We start from the raw sequence: 17,691 nt of genomic DNA on the forward strand, positions 1-17,691 counted from the left end.
CAGGGAAAGTCTTCACATGAATCCAGCTGTATAATAACTACCAAAGCCTCACAAAAATAGAGTTCGATGTATTAGAATTGATACTTCATTGTGGTTGACTTTGAATGCCATATTGTGTGTTTTTTGTATAAACATGATTATTCCCATTGGAGCGCTGCCGGTGCTGACCTGCTTTCTGTATGTGTCCTTCCTTCCAGTACCAGTTGGTTTCTGGGACAGGCAACACGGGCAGCCCACAGCTGTTACAGATCTGTACTGTATGTGTCCTTACTGTATGTGTACTGTATGTGTCCTTACAGTACCAGTTGGTTTCTGGGACAGGCAACACGGGCAGCCCACAGCTGTTACAGATCTCACAGGGCCAAGGTGGACAGAGGGTGGCCGTGCCACTCAAAATGCTGCTGCAGCCACAGGTAGGTCTCTGACTGTTGAATGTTGTATCTGTATAATACAACATATATATATATATATATACAACATATATATAGACGGACTCGGCATCATGGACTCCGCATGAGAGAGAGACACACAAAGTGTACATTTTAAACGAAGGAAGACGGCGATGTGTCTTTGCCCACTAATGTGTATTTTCCGTGCTGGGCAGGTTGTTGTGTTGTTGTTGTTCACGGCCACAAAGCAGAGGCGTAAACGGCACTTCCGCAGGTCTATGACTTGGCCAACGGAACAGTGCACTCAGAACTTGCTCACTTCTCGATTGTAATAATATATCTCATCGTCCAAAACCGTTAAAGTTTGAGCAAGCTCATTGATCAATTTATAAAATAAATAAAATCTACGTGTGGATCTATGAGGTATCCACCCAAGTGACCAACAGTGACGATATGTATGTACTGTATGTACAGTACACGATTTTTTCGATTCAACTCTATTCTCGATCCAAAAACGATTGCATAGGATTTCAGCACGATCTCCTCCAGTCTTCTGTCATGAAAGCAGAGTACATTTAGTAAAAAAGTTAAAAGCTTTTATAATTGTAAAGGTTTTAAGGAAAATCCAAGACGACACGTTTTAACCTCTAACTGAGTGAGAAAAAGTAACTGAGTGTCCGACTCAGTCACTTTTTCTCACTCAGTTACCAGAACAGTAAATTCAAATAAAAACAGCTGTACAATAAATAAAATTGGTAGGCTTAGGCTAGCTGCTAGTAAAAATGCACACATTGCATGGTATGCAGAAACCCATAATGTATTACACGGGTACTTTTGAACTCACTTACTTGTGTTCGTGCACAGAGACTAGAGGCACACTCGCACTAAAGAGTTGCCTTGATGCAAGTAATATTAACCCATTCTGACCTGAGATCAGATTCATACGAGGTTTCCGCCAGACACACACTGGTCCTGATGAACCCATTCTGACCTGAGATCAGATTCTAAAAATGTCAGTCGTTCTTCGATTTTTCAAAAAATAGCAGACCTACAAGCTCGTATCGCGCCACTCGGTGGCGCGATATGAGCTTGTAGATCTGCTATTTTTAAATAGCTAAAGCATAACATGATGCTGACACCAAAATGGGTGCCCGTTCAGAATGGGTTAATGTCAACGAGGGTCAGCTGGATCCTCGTTGACAGACACACCTCAGCTGTGCTAAACTGGAGTAACTTGAAAATGATTGTAGACATGTTTACTGTGATTGGGGTAAGCTTACATTTCACATCACAAACACCATATAGGGAAAGCTCCTGTAACCTTTTTTTGAATTTTGAATCCTTCATAACGGGAATCGCGATTGTTGTGGAATCTTTCGGAGAGCACTTCTAACACAGTTAAACAACATAATGAGACAGACACAATTCAGAGTATTAGAATCTTGTATTGGAATACGGAGCCAGCAATGAAGCGTTGCAATGGAACACCATATACTGACTCAACACAACTCAGTCAGACTTCAGCTTAAATACGTTCCTACCCCCCTCAGGGAGTAGGTGGGTCTTAACACATGACAATGGGACGACCCCCCAGACCACACAAGTCACAGGTCAAATGTCAGTAAAAACAGCTTCTCATAGTTTAATTTCCCATAAGTGATTTGATCTCCTTAACCCTTTCTGACCGGGCACCCATTTTGGTGTCAGCATCATGTCATGCTTTAGCTATTTAAAAATAGCAGATCTACAAGCTCATATCGCGCCACCGAGTGGCGCGATACGAGCTTGTAGGTCTGCTATTTTTTTTTAAATCGAAGAGCGACTGACATTTTTTAAATCTGATCTCAGGTCAGAATGGGTTAATAATGAAACTGTCAGGATGTAATAGACATTTTTTTTATCTGATCTCAGGTCAGAATGGGTTAAATGTATAACTTAGGTATTCCACATTTCCTCGACACAATTCAAATCTATTTTTTTGACGCCCCTAATGTAAATATATGGTCTTTGTCTCCTGCTGTTCAGACGAGCTCGGCGTCCTCAGCCGGCGGCACCATGTCTGTGGTGAAGGTCATCAACACGTCGACCACGGGCGCCGCCACCAACACCACCGGCTCGCCGCAGGCCATCCGCATCACCAAGGCCGGCGGGGAGCCGGTCACCGTGCGCCGCGTGGAGACCCTCTGCAAGCAGGAGAAGGCCAACCGCATCGTGGCCGAGGCCATAGCGCGGGCCAAGGCGCGCGGCGAGAAGAACCTGCCCCGGGTTCTGAACTCAGATGAGCTTCCTGCCGGCCACGCGTCCTCGGAGCTGGGGGGCAGCGTCACGGTGGTCACCACGACCAAGAAGAAAGGAGGAGGAGGAGGAGGGGGCAAGAAGAAACCCCCCGCGGCGGGCGGAGCAACGGCGGTGAAGAGCGCCGGCGGAGGAGAGAAGAAGGCCAAGGCCAAGTCGACGGGAGGTGCAGGAGGAGGCACGGGAACGCCTGGCACCGCAAGCAAGAGCAAGAGCAAAGCCAAGCTTAAGTAAGCTGGACTCTTTTAACCCATTTAGGCCTGACATCGAATTTAAAAGAAAATTATTTTAAATCATGATAGTTTTCTGAAATACCTATGTTTCTATATCAGTGGTGCTCAATATTTCATGTCAAGGACCCCCAGAATTGATTGGCATGTATTTACCCTTTTTTTCCCTGTGTCTCTTGACAGCACCATCACTCTGGTTGGGGCCAAGAAACGGAAAAGGACCGGCTCTGACCACTCGGATGGGGAGCAGAGCCCCACCTCACCCACTACTCTGGAGGAAGACCTGGCAACGGTACGCGCACACACACACACACACACACGCGCGCGCGCACACAAACACGCCCCACATAAACACATGCAATTTCTGTACAAGGGCAGGAATCAGACTCCAAACCTGCCACTTTGACTACTTTACTGATCAAGATGGCTCCCTGAATAGAAAAACATACCAGCTACAATTCATATAATTATGTATCGGTATTTGCATAGTGGCTGGGGTTATTTATGATTGCAATTTATTATATTAATGAACTCAAATTAGTACGCAAAAAAATAACGCATGATACTCATTATGGCAACCGGCGTTCTTATTAACACCCCAAACGCCCAGGGTTTTTGTAACCCATTAAATCATAGCGCCCAGCGATTTATAGCAGCGGAGCACATATAGCGATGTAGCCAAAACACTCTCGATGCGATCGACAACAACGGGAGGTATGATTTAATTATATCGCGACTAGCGACGGGACCGCAACGGGCCGTCTAACACACATAATCTTTTCTTAGAATTGGACGGAATTGAATTGATCAAGAGTTATTAACGTTTTTTTTTATCAAAGTTTTTTTATTAATGTTCACACGAAAATATTATACAACATTCTTCGAACATTCTTTTCCCCCTTTTTTCCCTCCCCTCCCCCTAGAGTTCCCGCTCTGAAAGAGCCACAACCCCGGTATCTTGCACCATATGAAATAAGAGGCACATACAAATATACATCTATACTATAATAGAGCGAATGTCTGAGTGTGTGTATGTGTGTGTGAGTGAGTGAGTGTGTGTCCGACCGCATTATCTCCTCATTATCTCCTCATTGCCTGCACCAATCGCTCCCACTTTTCACACAGGCATTGACCATATGAATATGGAGGGCGTAACGGAGCCCTTTTTTCGATTTGACACATTAATGATTATTAATTAATTTATTAGTGAATTAAAAACGCATGCAGTACCCCCCGCAGCCACAGGGCGGCAAAACTCCTCTCCCCAGAAATCACGTGTCACCAGTGAATTGCATTTTGGGACGGTCACTGATTAATACTGGGACACAGTTTTCCGCGTAACTTCAGTTGTTTCGCCCGCTGTCAATTTTGCTCGCAATAGACAGCGGGCGAGTGATCGGGATATTTCCAACCCCCTTACGCATCGACACAATTACTACATACAACAAACAACATGCCACGAAGAACAGCCTCAAGGACCCTAGCGCATTCTTCCACGCACCTATACCCTTTTTCACACCGCCCCCAGCCAACACGGAGGTTGTGTGTGTGTGTGTGCAGACTACTTTCGCTGTGAGCATGTGTGTGTGTGTAAACTACTTAAGCTGTGAGTGCGCACGTTCGTATGTGTGCGCGTGCGTCATCGCGTGGCCGTTTTCACTTTTCAGTTAGCTATAAACACAACACGAGATACAACTGTCTTGACCATAAGCCACACACACACAGCGTGAAGTGGCTACAGCGCACGCTCTGGTGAAAACAGCTAATCTACAAGCTCACAACATCACAGGTTGCAAAAGCCATGAGTTCTCTCAAGCCAAAGCTCACAATTGAGACCGTTTTGGACGCAAATCCACCTGCAAATTGGATCTGTGCGACTGTCCATATATAGCTGCATGTCAAACTGGGGGTCCTTGATACTTTTCAAATGGGGCTCTGTGGGCTAATAAGTGTAAATGCTGCGGTCCATGCTCTTGCCATGAAAACGTTTCCCTACCATGCATTTGGAAGAATACTTTAATGTTATACTGCTGTTTTTATTCATAAAAAACCACACACACACACACAAATATATTATACAAGTTGAAATATATCAGAACGGGTAAGGACTAGTAGACATAATAGAAGACTAATAGAAGTATGCAAACAAATAATAATAATAATAAAAGAATAATATGTAAAAAAATAATAAAATAAATAAAGACAATAATAATAATAATAAATTACAGTAGGGTCAGTATAATAAGTTAAGGATTGTTGATGTCAGCCGCGTTCATCCTCTCAATGTGTGTCAAAAAAAGAGTTATTAAAGTTTTAAGGTTTTTGATCTCGTCGGCTAAAATGGGGGGGGGGGACATTTTCGATGACGTCCCACCAGGAAATAACATTGAGTGTTGCGCAACAGACACTCCCAGCCTGTGGAGTGATGCGATCGGTTTTGATATCAATAATCTCCGTCCTTTTGATCAATCTCCGTCCTGAGCGTTGAGTGTTACTAACCCATTCTGGACGGGAACCCCTTTTGGTGTTTTAACTAAGCATTATGCTATACTTTAGCTATTGAAAAATAGCAGATCTACAAGCTCATAGCGTGCCACCGAGTGGTGCACTACGAACTTGTAGGTCTGCTATTTTTGAAAAATCGTAAAAATGTGACACAATTTTTTTAATATATATTTTTTCAGAGCGATCGTTTTTTAATGTTTTTGACGTCAGGCCTAAATGGGCTAATTGATAGGGCGGAGAACTCCGTCCTGAGCGCTGGGCGCTACTAAACGATAGGGCGGAGAACTCCGTGCTTGCCGCTCAGGGTGTTAAACCGCAGCATCTCTTCTTCTTCTTCTTCTCCGTCCCGTCCACCTAAGAAGAGGCGCTCCAACCGCGTGGTGAAGAGGAAGAAGTACACGGAGGACCTGGACATCAAGATCACAGACGACGAAGACGAGCAGGAGGACGTGGACGTGACGAGCACCGCGGCCGCCGTGGCCTCCATCAGCGGGGGCGGGGCCGCGGGCGCCACCGCCGGGGGGACGGCCGCGCAGATCATGTCATCGCAGATCAAAAAGGAGATGGAGCTGGATGTGGACGGGCAGCCCAGCATGCAGTTCTTTGTGGTGAGTGTTTCGGAACTAGTGCTGATTTTAGTCGACTAAAATCTTCTGACATTTAGTCGACTAAAACATTTCAGATGACTAAAATGTGACTAAAACTAAATGAAGTTTTATTCCAAAGACTGACTAAACTAAAATCTAAATTTGCTGCCAAAAACAACACTGTGCTGCAACGATTCTGCTGCTCAAATGTGAATCTCCATTTCTTTCCTCCACAAGAATTGAGATCACGATTCTCACACGTTTTCTCTGTTTTATTTCTCCATTAAAATATCTTTTGTCTTTAGTCTGTAGTTGCTGAACAGTATTACTACATTCAAAATGTGGCATCTGGAGCCATAATTACTGTGGCTTCAAACTGTCAACATCAAAGTGCTCGACTTAGACCTCTCGAGTATCAGAGAGTATACTAGTGCTGCATCATTCTTGCTCAAATTTAGGAGGTGTCTGAATCTAAATGGTGATTTTTGAGTGGTGCAACCTGGAGCTGTGTGTGTGTGGGTGGGTGGGTGGGTGGGTGCCTGCCTGGCTGGGTCTGAGCACGAAAACAGCATGGTTGTTTTTCACCACTTGTGCGCAACCTAACACACACACAAACTCACACGCACATACTAACTGTATATATGATGATTTCGGGTGTGCCAGTACAGTACAGTGACAGTACAGTACAGTAGAGGGACCGGCACATGGTAACTCTGTCATTTCTCAACCGTTTCGGACACGGGGCGGCACACCGGAACCGGTGGAACCATTATTTATTGAGGTAATGTTGTTTTGTAAAGACTTAAAAAAAAAATGCATTAACTTTCTTACAGGAAAACCCCAGCGAGGAAGATGCAGCGATTGTAGACAAAGTTCTGTCCATGAGGATAACCAAGAAAGAGGTAGGACTTTTGACGGCATCTCTAACCAAACAAATACCCCCCAAAAGAGTTCTTAGTATTCTTTAAGCTTGTAATCAAAATCCAATCGTGTTTTCTTCTTCTTCTGTAAAGCACAATATGATGTGCTTATGTAGGCTTACACTAAACCAATTTCAAGACATGACAATGAGGTATAATGACGTAAAGGAAGAACAACCTCACAACCTGCTATATTCTCCTCTTTTCCAAGGTTTCTCCAGGCCAGTACATCAACCTCGAAGAATTCTTTGTCAAATACAAGAATTAGTAAGTTGACATCATGACACTTGTACCTTGTACCTGTACAACTGCCCTTTCTGTGTCCATTTTCTGACACATAACGAGCGTTCCTTTTCTGTTCCTATCTGCACTGTGAGTGTGTTAGGGTCATAGCGTTAACGTCAGGGGGGTATAATGAGCGTTCCTTCTCTGTTCCTCTCAGCTCCTATCTGCACTGTGAGTGGGTTAGGGTCATAGCGTTAACGTCAGGGGTATAATGACATCCTTCTCTGTTCCTCTCAGCTCCTATCTGCACTGTGAGTGGGTTAGGGTCATAGCGTTAACGTCAGGGGTATAATGACATCCTTCTCTGTTCCTCTCAGCTCCTATCTGCACTGTGAGTGGGTTAGGGCCATGACGTTAACCTTAGTGGTATAATGACATCCTTCTCTGTTCCTCTCAGCTCCTATCTGCACTGTGAGTGGGTTAGGGTCATAACGTTAACGTTAGGGGGGTATAATGAGCATTCCTTCTCTGTTCCTCTCAGCTCCTATCTGCACTGTGAGTGGGTTAGGGTCATAGCGTTAACGTCAGGGGTATAATGACATCCTTCTCTGTTCCTCTCAGCTCCTATCTGCACTGTGAGTGGGTTAGGGCCATAACGTTAACGTCAGGGGTATAATGACATCCTTCTCTGTTCCTCTCAGCTCCTATCTGCACTGTGAGTGGGTTAGGGCCATGACGTTAACGTTAAGGGTATAATGAGCGTTCCTTCTCTGTTCCTCTCAGCTCCTATCTGCACTGTGAGTGGGTTAGGGCCATGACGTTAACGTTAGGGGTATAATGACATCCTTCTCTGTTCCTCTCAGCTCCTATCTGCACTGTGAGTGGGTTAGGGCCATAACGTTAACGTCAGGGGTATAATGACATCCTTCTCTGTTCCTCTCAGCTCCTATCTGCACTGTGAGTGGGTTAGGGCCATGACGTTAACGTCAGGGGTATAATGACATCCTTCTCTGTTCCTCTCAGCTCCTATCTGCACTGTGAGTGGGTTAGGGTCATAGCGTTAACGTCAGGGGTATAATGACATCCTTCTCTGTTCCTCTCAGCTCCTATCTGCACTGTGAGTGTGTTAGGGTCATAGCGTTAACGTCAGGGGTATAATGACATCCTTCTCTGTTCCTCTCAGCTCCTATCTGCACTGTGAGTGGGTTAGGGCCATGACGTTAACGTTAGGGGTATAATGACATCCTTCTCTGTTCCTCTCAGCTCCTATCTGCACTGTGATTGGGTTAGGGTCATAACGTTAACGTTAGGGGTATAATGAGCGTTCCTTCTCTGTTCCTCTCAGCTCCTATCTGCACTGTGAGTGGGTTAGGGTCATAAGGTTAACGTTAGGGGTATAATGACATCCTTCTCTGTTCCTCTCAGCTCCTATCTGCACTGTGAGTGGGTTAGGGTCATAACGTTAACGTTAGGGGTATAATGACATCCTTCTCTGTTCCTCTCAGCTCCTATCTGCACTGTGAGTGGGTTAGGGTCATAACGTTAACGTCAGGGGTATAATGACATCCTTCTCTGTTCCTCTCAGCTCCTATCTGCACTGTGAGTGGGTTAGGGTCATAACGTTAACGTTAGGGGTATAATGACATCCTTCTCTGTTCCTCTCAGCTCCTATCTGCACTGTGAGTGGGTTAGGGCCATAACGTTAACGTCAGGGGTATAATGACATCCTTCTCTGTTCCTCTCAGCTCCTATCTGCACTGTGAGTGGGTTAGGGTCATAACGTTAACGTTAGGGGGGTATAATGAGCATTCCTTCTCTGTTCCTCTCAGCTCCTATCTGCACTGTGAGTGGGTTAGGGTCATAGCGTTAACGTCAGGGGTATAATGACATCCTTCTCTGTTCCTCTCAGCTCCTATCTGCACTGTGAGTGGGTTAGGGCCATGACGTTAACGTTAGGGGTATAATGACATCCTTCTCTGTTCCTCTCAGCTCCTATCTGCACTGTGAGTGGGTTAGGGTCATAGCGTTAACGTCAGGGGTATAATGACATCCTTCTCTGTTCCTCTCAGCTCCTATCTGCACTGTGAGTGGGTTAGGGTCATATAGGGGTTAGGGGTATAATGACATCCTTCTCTGTTCCTCTCAGCTCCTATCTGCACTGTGAGTGGGTTAGGGCCATGACGTTAACGTTAGGGGTATAATGACATCCTTCTCTGTTCCTCTCAGCTCCTATCTGCACTGTGATTGGGTTAGGGTCATAACGTTAACGTTAGGGGTATAATGAGCGTTCCTTCTCTGTTCCTCTCAGCTCCTATCTGCACTGTGAGTGGGTTAGGGCCATGACGTTAACGTTAGGGGTATAATGAGCATTCCTTCTCTGTTCCTCTCAGCTCCTATCTGCACTGTGAGTGGGTTAGGGTCATAACGTTAACGTTAGGGGTATAATGACATCCTTCTCTGTTCCTCTCAGCTCCTATCTGCACTGTGAGTGGGTTAGGGTCATAACGTTAACGTTAGGGGTATAATGAGCATTCCTTCTCTGTTCCTCTCAGCTCCTATCTGCACTGTGAGTGGGTTAGGGTCATAAGGTTAACGTTAGGGGTATAATGACATCCTTCTCTGTTCCTCTCAGCTCCTATCTGCACTGTGAGTGGGTTAGGGTCATAACGTTAACGTTAGGGGTATAATGACATCCTTCTCTGTTCCTCTCAGCTCCTATCTGCACTGTGAGTGGGTTAGGGCCATGACGTTAACGTTAGGGGTATAATGACATCCTTCTCTGTTCCTCTCAGCTCCTATCTGCACTGTGAGTGGGTTAGGGTCATAACGTTAACGTTAGGGGTATAATGACATCCTTCTCTGTTCCTCTCAGCTCCTATCTGCACTGTGAGTGGGTTAGGGCCATGACGTTAACGTTAGGGGTATAATGAGCATTCCTTCTCTGTTCCTCTCAGCTCCTATCTGCACTGTGAGTGGGCCACGCTGGTGCAGCTGGAGAGAGACAAGAGGATCCATCAGAAGCTGAAGAGGTTCAAAGCCACATATGCCCAGAAGCGGACCTTCTTCCAGGAGGTGAGTGCTGTGCTGCGCTGCGGCGATTTGTATTTAAAATAAAAATGTATTTAATTTATTTATTTCCATCTCCAATGCATTTTGTTACTGGCCGCACCGTGTGTCCCTATGACCGTATGTCTGTCCCGTTTGGGGTATGAACAGCTGCAATACAGCTGGGTGACCTAAAGTGGCACTGTTGAGCAGCCCAAAGGGGCCACTCACAGTGAGCACCACAACTATAACAATGTAACAATAAAACTGTACCGTACAGTGCAGTAAAATATCACAAGGTAAGGTTTCAGAAACCTCTTGCATCCCTGGATTATATAGGGCAGAGGTGGGAAACGTTGACGTTGGAGAGGGCCACCATATTTACACACTCACTCCAGAGGGCCACATTGCATATTACTGTCGTAGCAAAAATAGCCGGCATTTTGTTATAGTCATGTTAACTTTATGAACTAAATACAAATGCATTGGACTTTAAAAAAAAAGACGATAACATTTTAATACTAGTAATTAGCTGAAAGCAATACTATATCAACATTAAGTGATGGTGGGGGCCGCCAGTTACCCATGTATGATATAGGGTTTAGCTGAAGGCCTGCCGCGATGACGATGCCAGTCTACATCCATTTATGGAGTTCTATATTTTTCGCCACTAATATTAACCTGATGTCAACACTAGATATCTCTCTTGTCTCCATATATGGAGCTCTAGGTGAAAGCCTTTGTTACAGTCTGACAAGTTGAGTTGTCGTCCTCCTCACCCCATGTGTTTGTTTGTCTGCGTCCAGGAGGAAGAGCCATTCAACCCAGACTACATGGAGGTAGACCGGATTCTAGACGTTTCCCACAGTGTGGACAAAGATAACGGAGAGGTGAGAGTTCAGGCTGTCGGAGCAGCGCTTTGTTGTTTCCTTTGACGATACTCTGCTGGCAATAAATGCCTCGTAAAGGTCTACCTGTAGCCTATAAACTAGTGAAAGTAGCTTATGAATATTGGAATTTGGTGCCATGGAGAGGAGATAATCAGTTTATTTTCCACGATACGCAGTTGGAAAAAAATGCAATGACAATACGAATATTTTCAATGGCTGATCAGAGATTAAAATAGGGTGCATTTTGCATCCCAAAACGCAGTTCATAGTTAAGGGACGCAATAAAACAACAACCTCTACATCCACGGAATGCACTACTGTACTGTTTTCTATTCTCTAGTTTATTTTGCTATCTTTAGTTATAATAATCATTTCTTCTTACATGAATATAACCACATTATAACCATATAAAATGAAATGGTAGTTAAATGCTGCAATTTGTAAAAAATGGCAAAATATGACTCCTAAAGTCGTTGAAGTGGAATGTCCCTGGGACTCATCTAAAAGACCATCCCGGGCCTCATTACATTGAAAACCTATTTACATCACGGGCTGATGTCTCTCACATCGGCCAATTTGAAATGACGTCCATTGCTCAATTGTTTTATCTGGTGGTGTTTCTCTTTGCCTGGTCCAGCCGGTGATCTACTACCTGGTGAAGTGGGGCTCTCTGCCGTACGAGGACGCCACCTGGGAGCTGAAGGAGGACGTAGACGAGGGCAAGGTGGAAGAGTTTGGAAAGATCCAGAACAGACTGATCAAGATCAAGAGAACGGTAAGTCGCTTTGTGTATAATAATAATTAGACTCTCGACTCGCCCGCCGCAGCCGGGTCGAGAGTCTTAACCCTTAACGCCACACATCTGTGTCGCAGTGCGATCCGAGTGAGACCCACACAACACTTTGCCCATTGGCCGTGTGTTTCCCTTGCTGGGCAGGTTGTGTTGTTGTTGTTGTTTCTCTGTGAAGGTTGTGTGTCCGCTATTCGTGTATATTCTGTTTGTGTATATTCTGTTTGTGTATATTCTTTTCGTGTGTCTGCTGTTTGTGTATATTCTGTTTGTGTATATTCTGTTTGTGTATATTCTGTTCGTATATTCTGTTCGTGTATATTCTGTTCGTGTGTCTGCTGTTCGTGTATATTCTGTTTGTGTATATTCTATTCGTATATTCTGTTCGTGTATATTCTGTTCGTGTGTCTGCTGTTCGTGTATATTCTATTCGTGTATATTCTGTTCGTGTGTCTGCTGTTCGTGTATATTCTGTTCGTGTATATTCTATTTGTGTATATTCTGTTCGTGTATATTCTTCGTGTATATTCTGTTCGTGTATATTCTGTTTGTGTATATTCTATTCGTGTATATTCTGTTCGTGTATATTCTGTTCGTGTATATTCTTCGTGTATATTCTGTTCGTGTATATTCTCGGGCCCATGGCATCACGGACAGGGAATCCGTGGAGCTGGCTTAGAAAACGTAAGTGTCGGGGTCGGTGACGTATCGCAGCCCGCCGAGCACGGGCGTAGGCGGCGCTTCCCAGTATGCGCCGCACGCGTTAACGGTCTAGGACTTGCCCAAGTGAACTGTGCATGAAGTTGTGCGCTCACAACTTGTTACCGTTTTATTTGTTTATTCATACTTGTCCCCATTAGCTGACGTCTTAACATCAGCTAGTCTTCCTGTGTCGTCATCGTCCTGGGTGTTTCTTTTAACCAGTTTTTCCTTCTCTCTCTCTCTCTCTCTCAGGCGAGGCCCCCGGCCAGCACCTGGAAAAAGTTGGAGGAGACCAAAGAATACAAGAGTGGCAACGTCCTGAGAGAGTATCAGCTGGAAGGAGTCAACTGGCTTCTGTTCAACTGGTACAACAGGTATGGAACATTGACTTAATGACATACACGGTTACACGCATGCACTTCGATACACTTTGATAGCTCCATGGAAATGATTTGTTGGTGATGGCTGTTGAACCGGTTTCATTAACGTGCCTGTGTAGTTAGATTATGTAATCAGATTCAGGGCTAATGAAGCAAATGAACAGTGTGAGGGAAAGATAATTCACCAAATGCGTTTACCCCTCAATCTATCAGTTGCTTTCACTCTAATCTGTGTTATTCACAATTATATAGTGCAGTTGGTTTCCGGTCAAGCGATTTGGTCGGACAAGAGGCATTTCATGAGTGCTGATATACAACACCACTGCAACGTCTTACCGAAGCATTCAGTGTCACTCCGCTAAGAGGTAGACTAGACTTGAGAACCAGGGGTTCTCAACCTTTTTGGCCGGGGAACCCCGGAAATGCTTTGGCCATGTCTCGCGACCCCCGCCCCCCTCCCCACCGCCAATACAAACTGACTGCAAAAATAACCATAATAATAGAGAAAATAGATCATAAATTAATACTGAAACCAGATATAATCATTAAGGAAAGTTTATGCATGTACTATGTGTACTATGTAAACACTTCATTTCCATTTTCCAGACAAAAAAGGTTACCCCCCCCCAAATAATTTGGCGACCCCCCGAAGGGTCGCAACTCACGGGTCCCCAGGACTAGACTACTAGAGGTAACGGTAGCCTGTTGTTTACCCTCCGGTCAGGCCTGACTGTTTACACATTGTTTTGGCAGCATTTCTGCTGGATCTATATGTGTTGACACGGCCACATAACAAGAAAATGCATCAACAAAACCATAATATGGCTACCTACACTTGCAGCCTTGACTTTATTACAGCCGTACTGTCTGGTACGATCCACAGCACAACCTCGGGTGAGAATGTGTGCATTTTCATTTCAGTAAAATCAAAAGTACCTACAGAAGTACATCGTGAAATTGTGCTATTTTGGCAGTTCCAAAAGAAATGTCACAATACGGAGACATATTGAATATCAGCGTGGGACTACTACTACTACTACAGGTCGTGATCATAGACAAAGCGTTCTCCGGGTCTGATATGGACGTAAGATGAAGCCTGTCAGTAAATCGCCATCTTTCTAGATCCGTTTGGGCCCAGCTAGCCATTGGCTGGCCCAGACAACAAGGCGGGACTTCCCCCCTTCTTCTTCGTTGGTTTTTATTTTGACTCGAGTGGGGGGGTGGTCCCGATCATAGACTGCAACGGTAGCCATGCCCCTCAGAACATACTCGACTTTAAGGTAATTTCTTTAATAAATGGGACCATAATTTTCAAAAAAGAATATTATGACATGAGAAATGAGACTTTAAACTAGTGACTGGAAGCAGAAAGTATTCATTACCATGTTTATTAAGGTAATACAGTCTAGGTGAAGTTGGGCCCAAATACATGGACCTCTATGGGGCTATGGGTTTTTTTGGGCCCAATGACAGCGCCACAACAGGCCATTATATAAACTTTCAAGAAGTCAGGATTTCCTACTGGCTTCAGACACTATTGGCTTCACTGGTCGTGATGTGTGTGTATATTCTTCATGAAGTCACAATCCACTCTCTCTCTCTCTCTCTCTCTCTCTCTCTCTCTCTCTCTCTCTCTCTCTCTCTCTTTTGTGTAACCGTCCTCCCCCTCCAGGCAGAACTGCATCCTGGCAGACGAGATGGGCCTGGGGAAAACCATCCAGTCCATTTCGCTGCTGCAGGAGATATTTGGCGCCGGCATCCACGGGCCCTTCCTGGTCATCGCCCCGCTCTCCACCATCACCAACTGGGAGAGAGAGTTTGTCACGTGGACCGACATGAACGCCATCGTCTACCACGGCAGCCTGGCCAGCAGGCAGATGATCCAGCAGTACGAGATGTATTGCAAGGACGAGAAGGTATGTGTGTGTTGGCTGTCACGGTTACACATTTTAGTCCACAGTTTGCCCCCGAACTGTGGAATGCTCACCGCCCACCTGAGATCCCCACAGTCGGTCGACACTTTTAAGAGAGGACTAAAAACTTTCCTTTTTACCAAAGCATTTTTATAGCCTTGCCCTTATGTTTGAAATGTTCCTGTTCTATTAGATGTTTTTAATGGTTTGTTGTTTCTTTTGCTTTTATTCATTTGCTGTAGCACTTTGAGATTCTGTTGAATATAAAGTGCGTTATTATAAAATCCATTATTATTATTATAAGATGAATTGTCACAACAAAAATTGCGAGTAATGATTTTATTGTGTTTTTTGGCATTGGAAATTTGGAACATTTAATGTGACTAGAAATTAAACATTTCTGTTTGACTTTTAAGCTTTGTATTGAAAGTGCACAGGTTTGACGAATAACTGAAATCACTGGGATTTTTATAAATGGATGAACATAATATAAGTAAACGATCCAAAAGGAGGATGAAATTAAAGTACAGCTGTGTTAACCCATTTTGATCGATTTTTCAAACCTAATGCTAACACCAAAAGGGGTTCCTGCCCAAAATGGGTTAACTGAACGGTTTCCTGGTCTTTGGTACTCTTCCATGTCAACGGAACGCCTTAACAGTTCTGTCTTTGTTTTAAGGAGCACCTGATCCCTGGTGCGTACAAGTTTGACGCCCTGATCACCACCTTTGAGATGATTCTGTCCGACTGCCCGGAGCTGAGGGAGATCTCCTGGCGCTGCGTGATCATCGACGAGGCTCACCGCCTCAAGAACCGCAACTGTAAGCTTCTGGACAGCCTGAAGATGCTTGACCTGGTTAGTGGACACACACACACACACACACACACACACACACACACACACTCTCACACACACACACACACACACACTCACACTCACACTCTCACACACACACACACACACACACACACACACACACACACACTCACACTCACACTCTCTCACACACACACACACACACACACACTCACACACACACACACACTCTCACACACTCACACATTTCAATTTCTTTATTTGAGTCCACATTTATAAAATACATTATCAAGGGCACAAATATTTAGCAGTTGCTTCTGATATCGCACACACTCGGAAGTTCGGAAACATCGTGTGTCTCAGTGCCTGAGTCCAAACAAGTCCTAAATGTACAGAATATAGGCAACACATGAACCTATTCACAGACAACCTTGGTCACTTCAGTCTGTCCAAGTCCAATTACCAACACCTGGGAGAAGAAAATAAAATAGACCGACTGCCTATAATGGAGGAGATTGAACACACACACACACACACACACAATAAACAAAATCTTGAATTTCTTGATGTCTCGTATAGTTAGTAATAGTATAAGCTGAACACTGAATAGTTCTCCTCTCCTCTTCTTTCTGTCTCTTTCATATTCTTTTCCTGCTCAAAAACCACATCCTTATTTGCCTCTCATTCCCTCCTGAACTTCACTGCCTGGTTCTCTTTCTTCATCTCTGGATGTCTCCCCCCTCCCCACCTCTCCGTCTCTCTGTGCTCTCCCAGGAACACAAGGTTTTGTTGACGGGCACCCCCCTGCAGAACACGGTGGAGGAGCTGTTCAGCCTGCTGCACTTCCTGGAACCGGCCCAGTTCGCCTCCGAGGTGGAGTTCCTCAAGGAGTTTGGAGACCTTAAGACAGAGGAGCAGGTCAGCAGCTTTCTCTCATAACACTAACATTAAGACAGAGGAGCAGGTCAGCAGCTTTCTCTCATAACACTAACATTAAGACAGAGGAGCAGGTCAGCAGCTTTCTCTCATAACACTAACATTAAGACAGAGGAGCAGGTCAGCAGCTTTCTCTCATAACACTAACATTAAGACAGAGGAGCAGGTCAGCAGCTTTCTCTCATAACGCTAAATTGAATGCCTCAACTCCTTGTGAGGGTGTGTGTGTGTGTGTGTGTGTGGGGAGGGGGTCCCCTGTTCAAATATAACCTCGCCTCACCAGGCTTTCCACCACCTCGGAGGAAAGCCTGGTCTCCGTTTCAAAAGTCCGTATGATCCTGTCGGGAGCGGATGATATCGTTACGTCATGTTGTAGTATTGTTTTGTAGTCGACAGGCAGGAACAACAGGCGGCAACTTCCTTTTCCCTCAAACAGATTTTTCTCAATAAAAGCTACAGGCTACGAGAGCTTTTATTGAGAAAAATCTGTTTGAGGGAAAAGGAAGTTGCCGCCTGTTTTTCCTGCCTGTCGACTACAAAACAATACTACAACATGACGTAACGATATCATCCGCTCCCGACAGTATCATATACCCTAAATGAAATGGTGCCCAGGCTAGTTCAAATATGATTATTTTGGGGGTCACGGCTTGAAAAGATTGAGAAGCACTGCAATAACAGAACAGGTAGAACACTTCTGCAAAACTCACGCTGGAGGGCGGAGTGGGGCCGGTGGGCTCACTGACTCGGTCACTGTTTCTAATTAGGTTCTTCATGCATTCATTCCCACCCTCAGATGCTCACATAGACGCCGTGACCAAACCTTTTCTCTGTCTCGTTAGGTCACTAAACTAAACCTTTTCTCTGTCTCGTTAGGTCACTAAACTCCAGTCCATTTTGAAACCCATGATGTTGCGCAGGCTGAAGGAGGATGTTGAGAAGAACCTGGCACCCAAACAAGAGACCATCATCGAGGTAGGATCATCCAGTTACAGAACTGGAACTGTTTCATCAACATGAATCGTTTCTTATATATGCGACACGCACGCGCATGCACACACGCGTGC

At 44.9% G+C, this 17,691-nt stretch overlaps 1 protein-coding gene across 1 annotated transcript in view; it reads left to right on the forward strand.

Annotated features, from left to right (window-relative positions):
- Positions 1 to 17,691, forward strand: part of chd8 (chromodomain helicase DNA binding protein 8) — a 47,839-nt gene that overhangs the window by 6,359 nt on the left and 23,789 nt on the right. The window contains 14 exon segments of the mRNA XM_083782898.1: positions 300 to 413; positions 2,415 to 2,914; positions 3,098 to 3,206; positions 5,782 to 6,027; positions 6,840 to 6,908; positions 7,138 to 7,193; positions 10,106 to 10,223; positions 11,003 to 11,086; positions 11,724 to 11,861; positions 12,831 to 12,952; positions 14,631 to 14,874; positions 15,551 to 15,727; positions 16,463 to 16,606; positions 17,501 to 17,599. Coding sequence (XP_083639024.1) covers positions 300 to 413; positions 2,415 to 2,914; positions 3,098 to 3,206; positions 5,782 to 6,027; positions 6,840 to 6,908; positions 7,138 to 7,193; positions 10,106 to 10,223; positions 11,003 to 11,086; positions 11,724 to 11,861; positions 12,831 to 12,952; positions 14,631 to 14,874; positions 15,551 to 15,727; positions 16,463 to 16,606; positions 17,501 to 17,599 — 2,220 coding nt within the window.

This window comes from Protomyctophum parallelum (genome assembly GCF_964188405.1).
Source record: "Protomyctophum parallelum genome assembly, chromosome: 14".
NCBI lineage: Eukaryota > Metazoa > Chordata > Actinopteri > Myctophiformes > Myctophidae > Protomyctophum > Protomyctophum parallelum.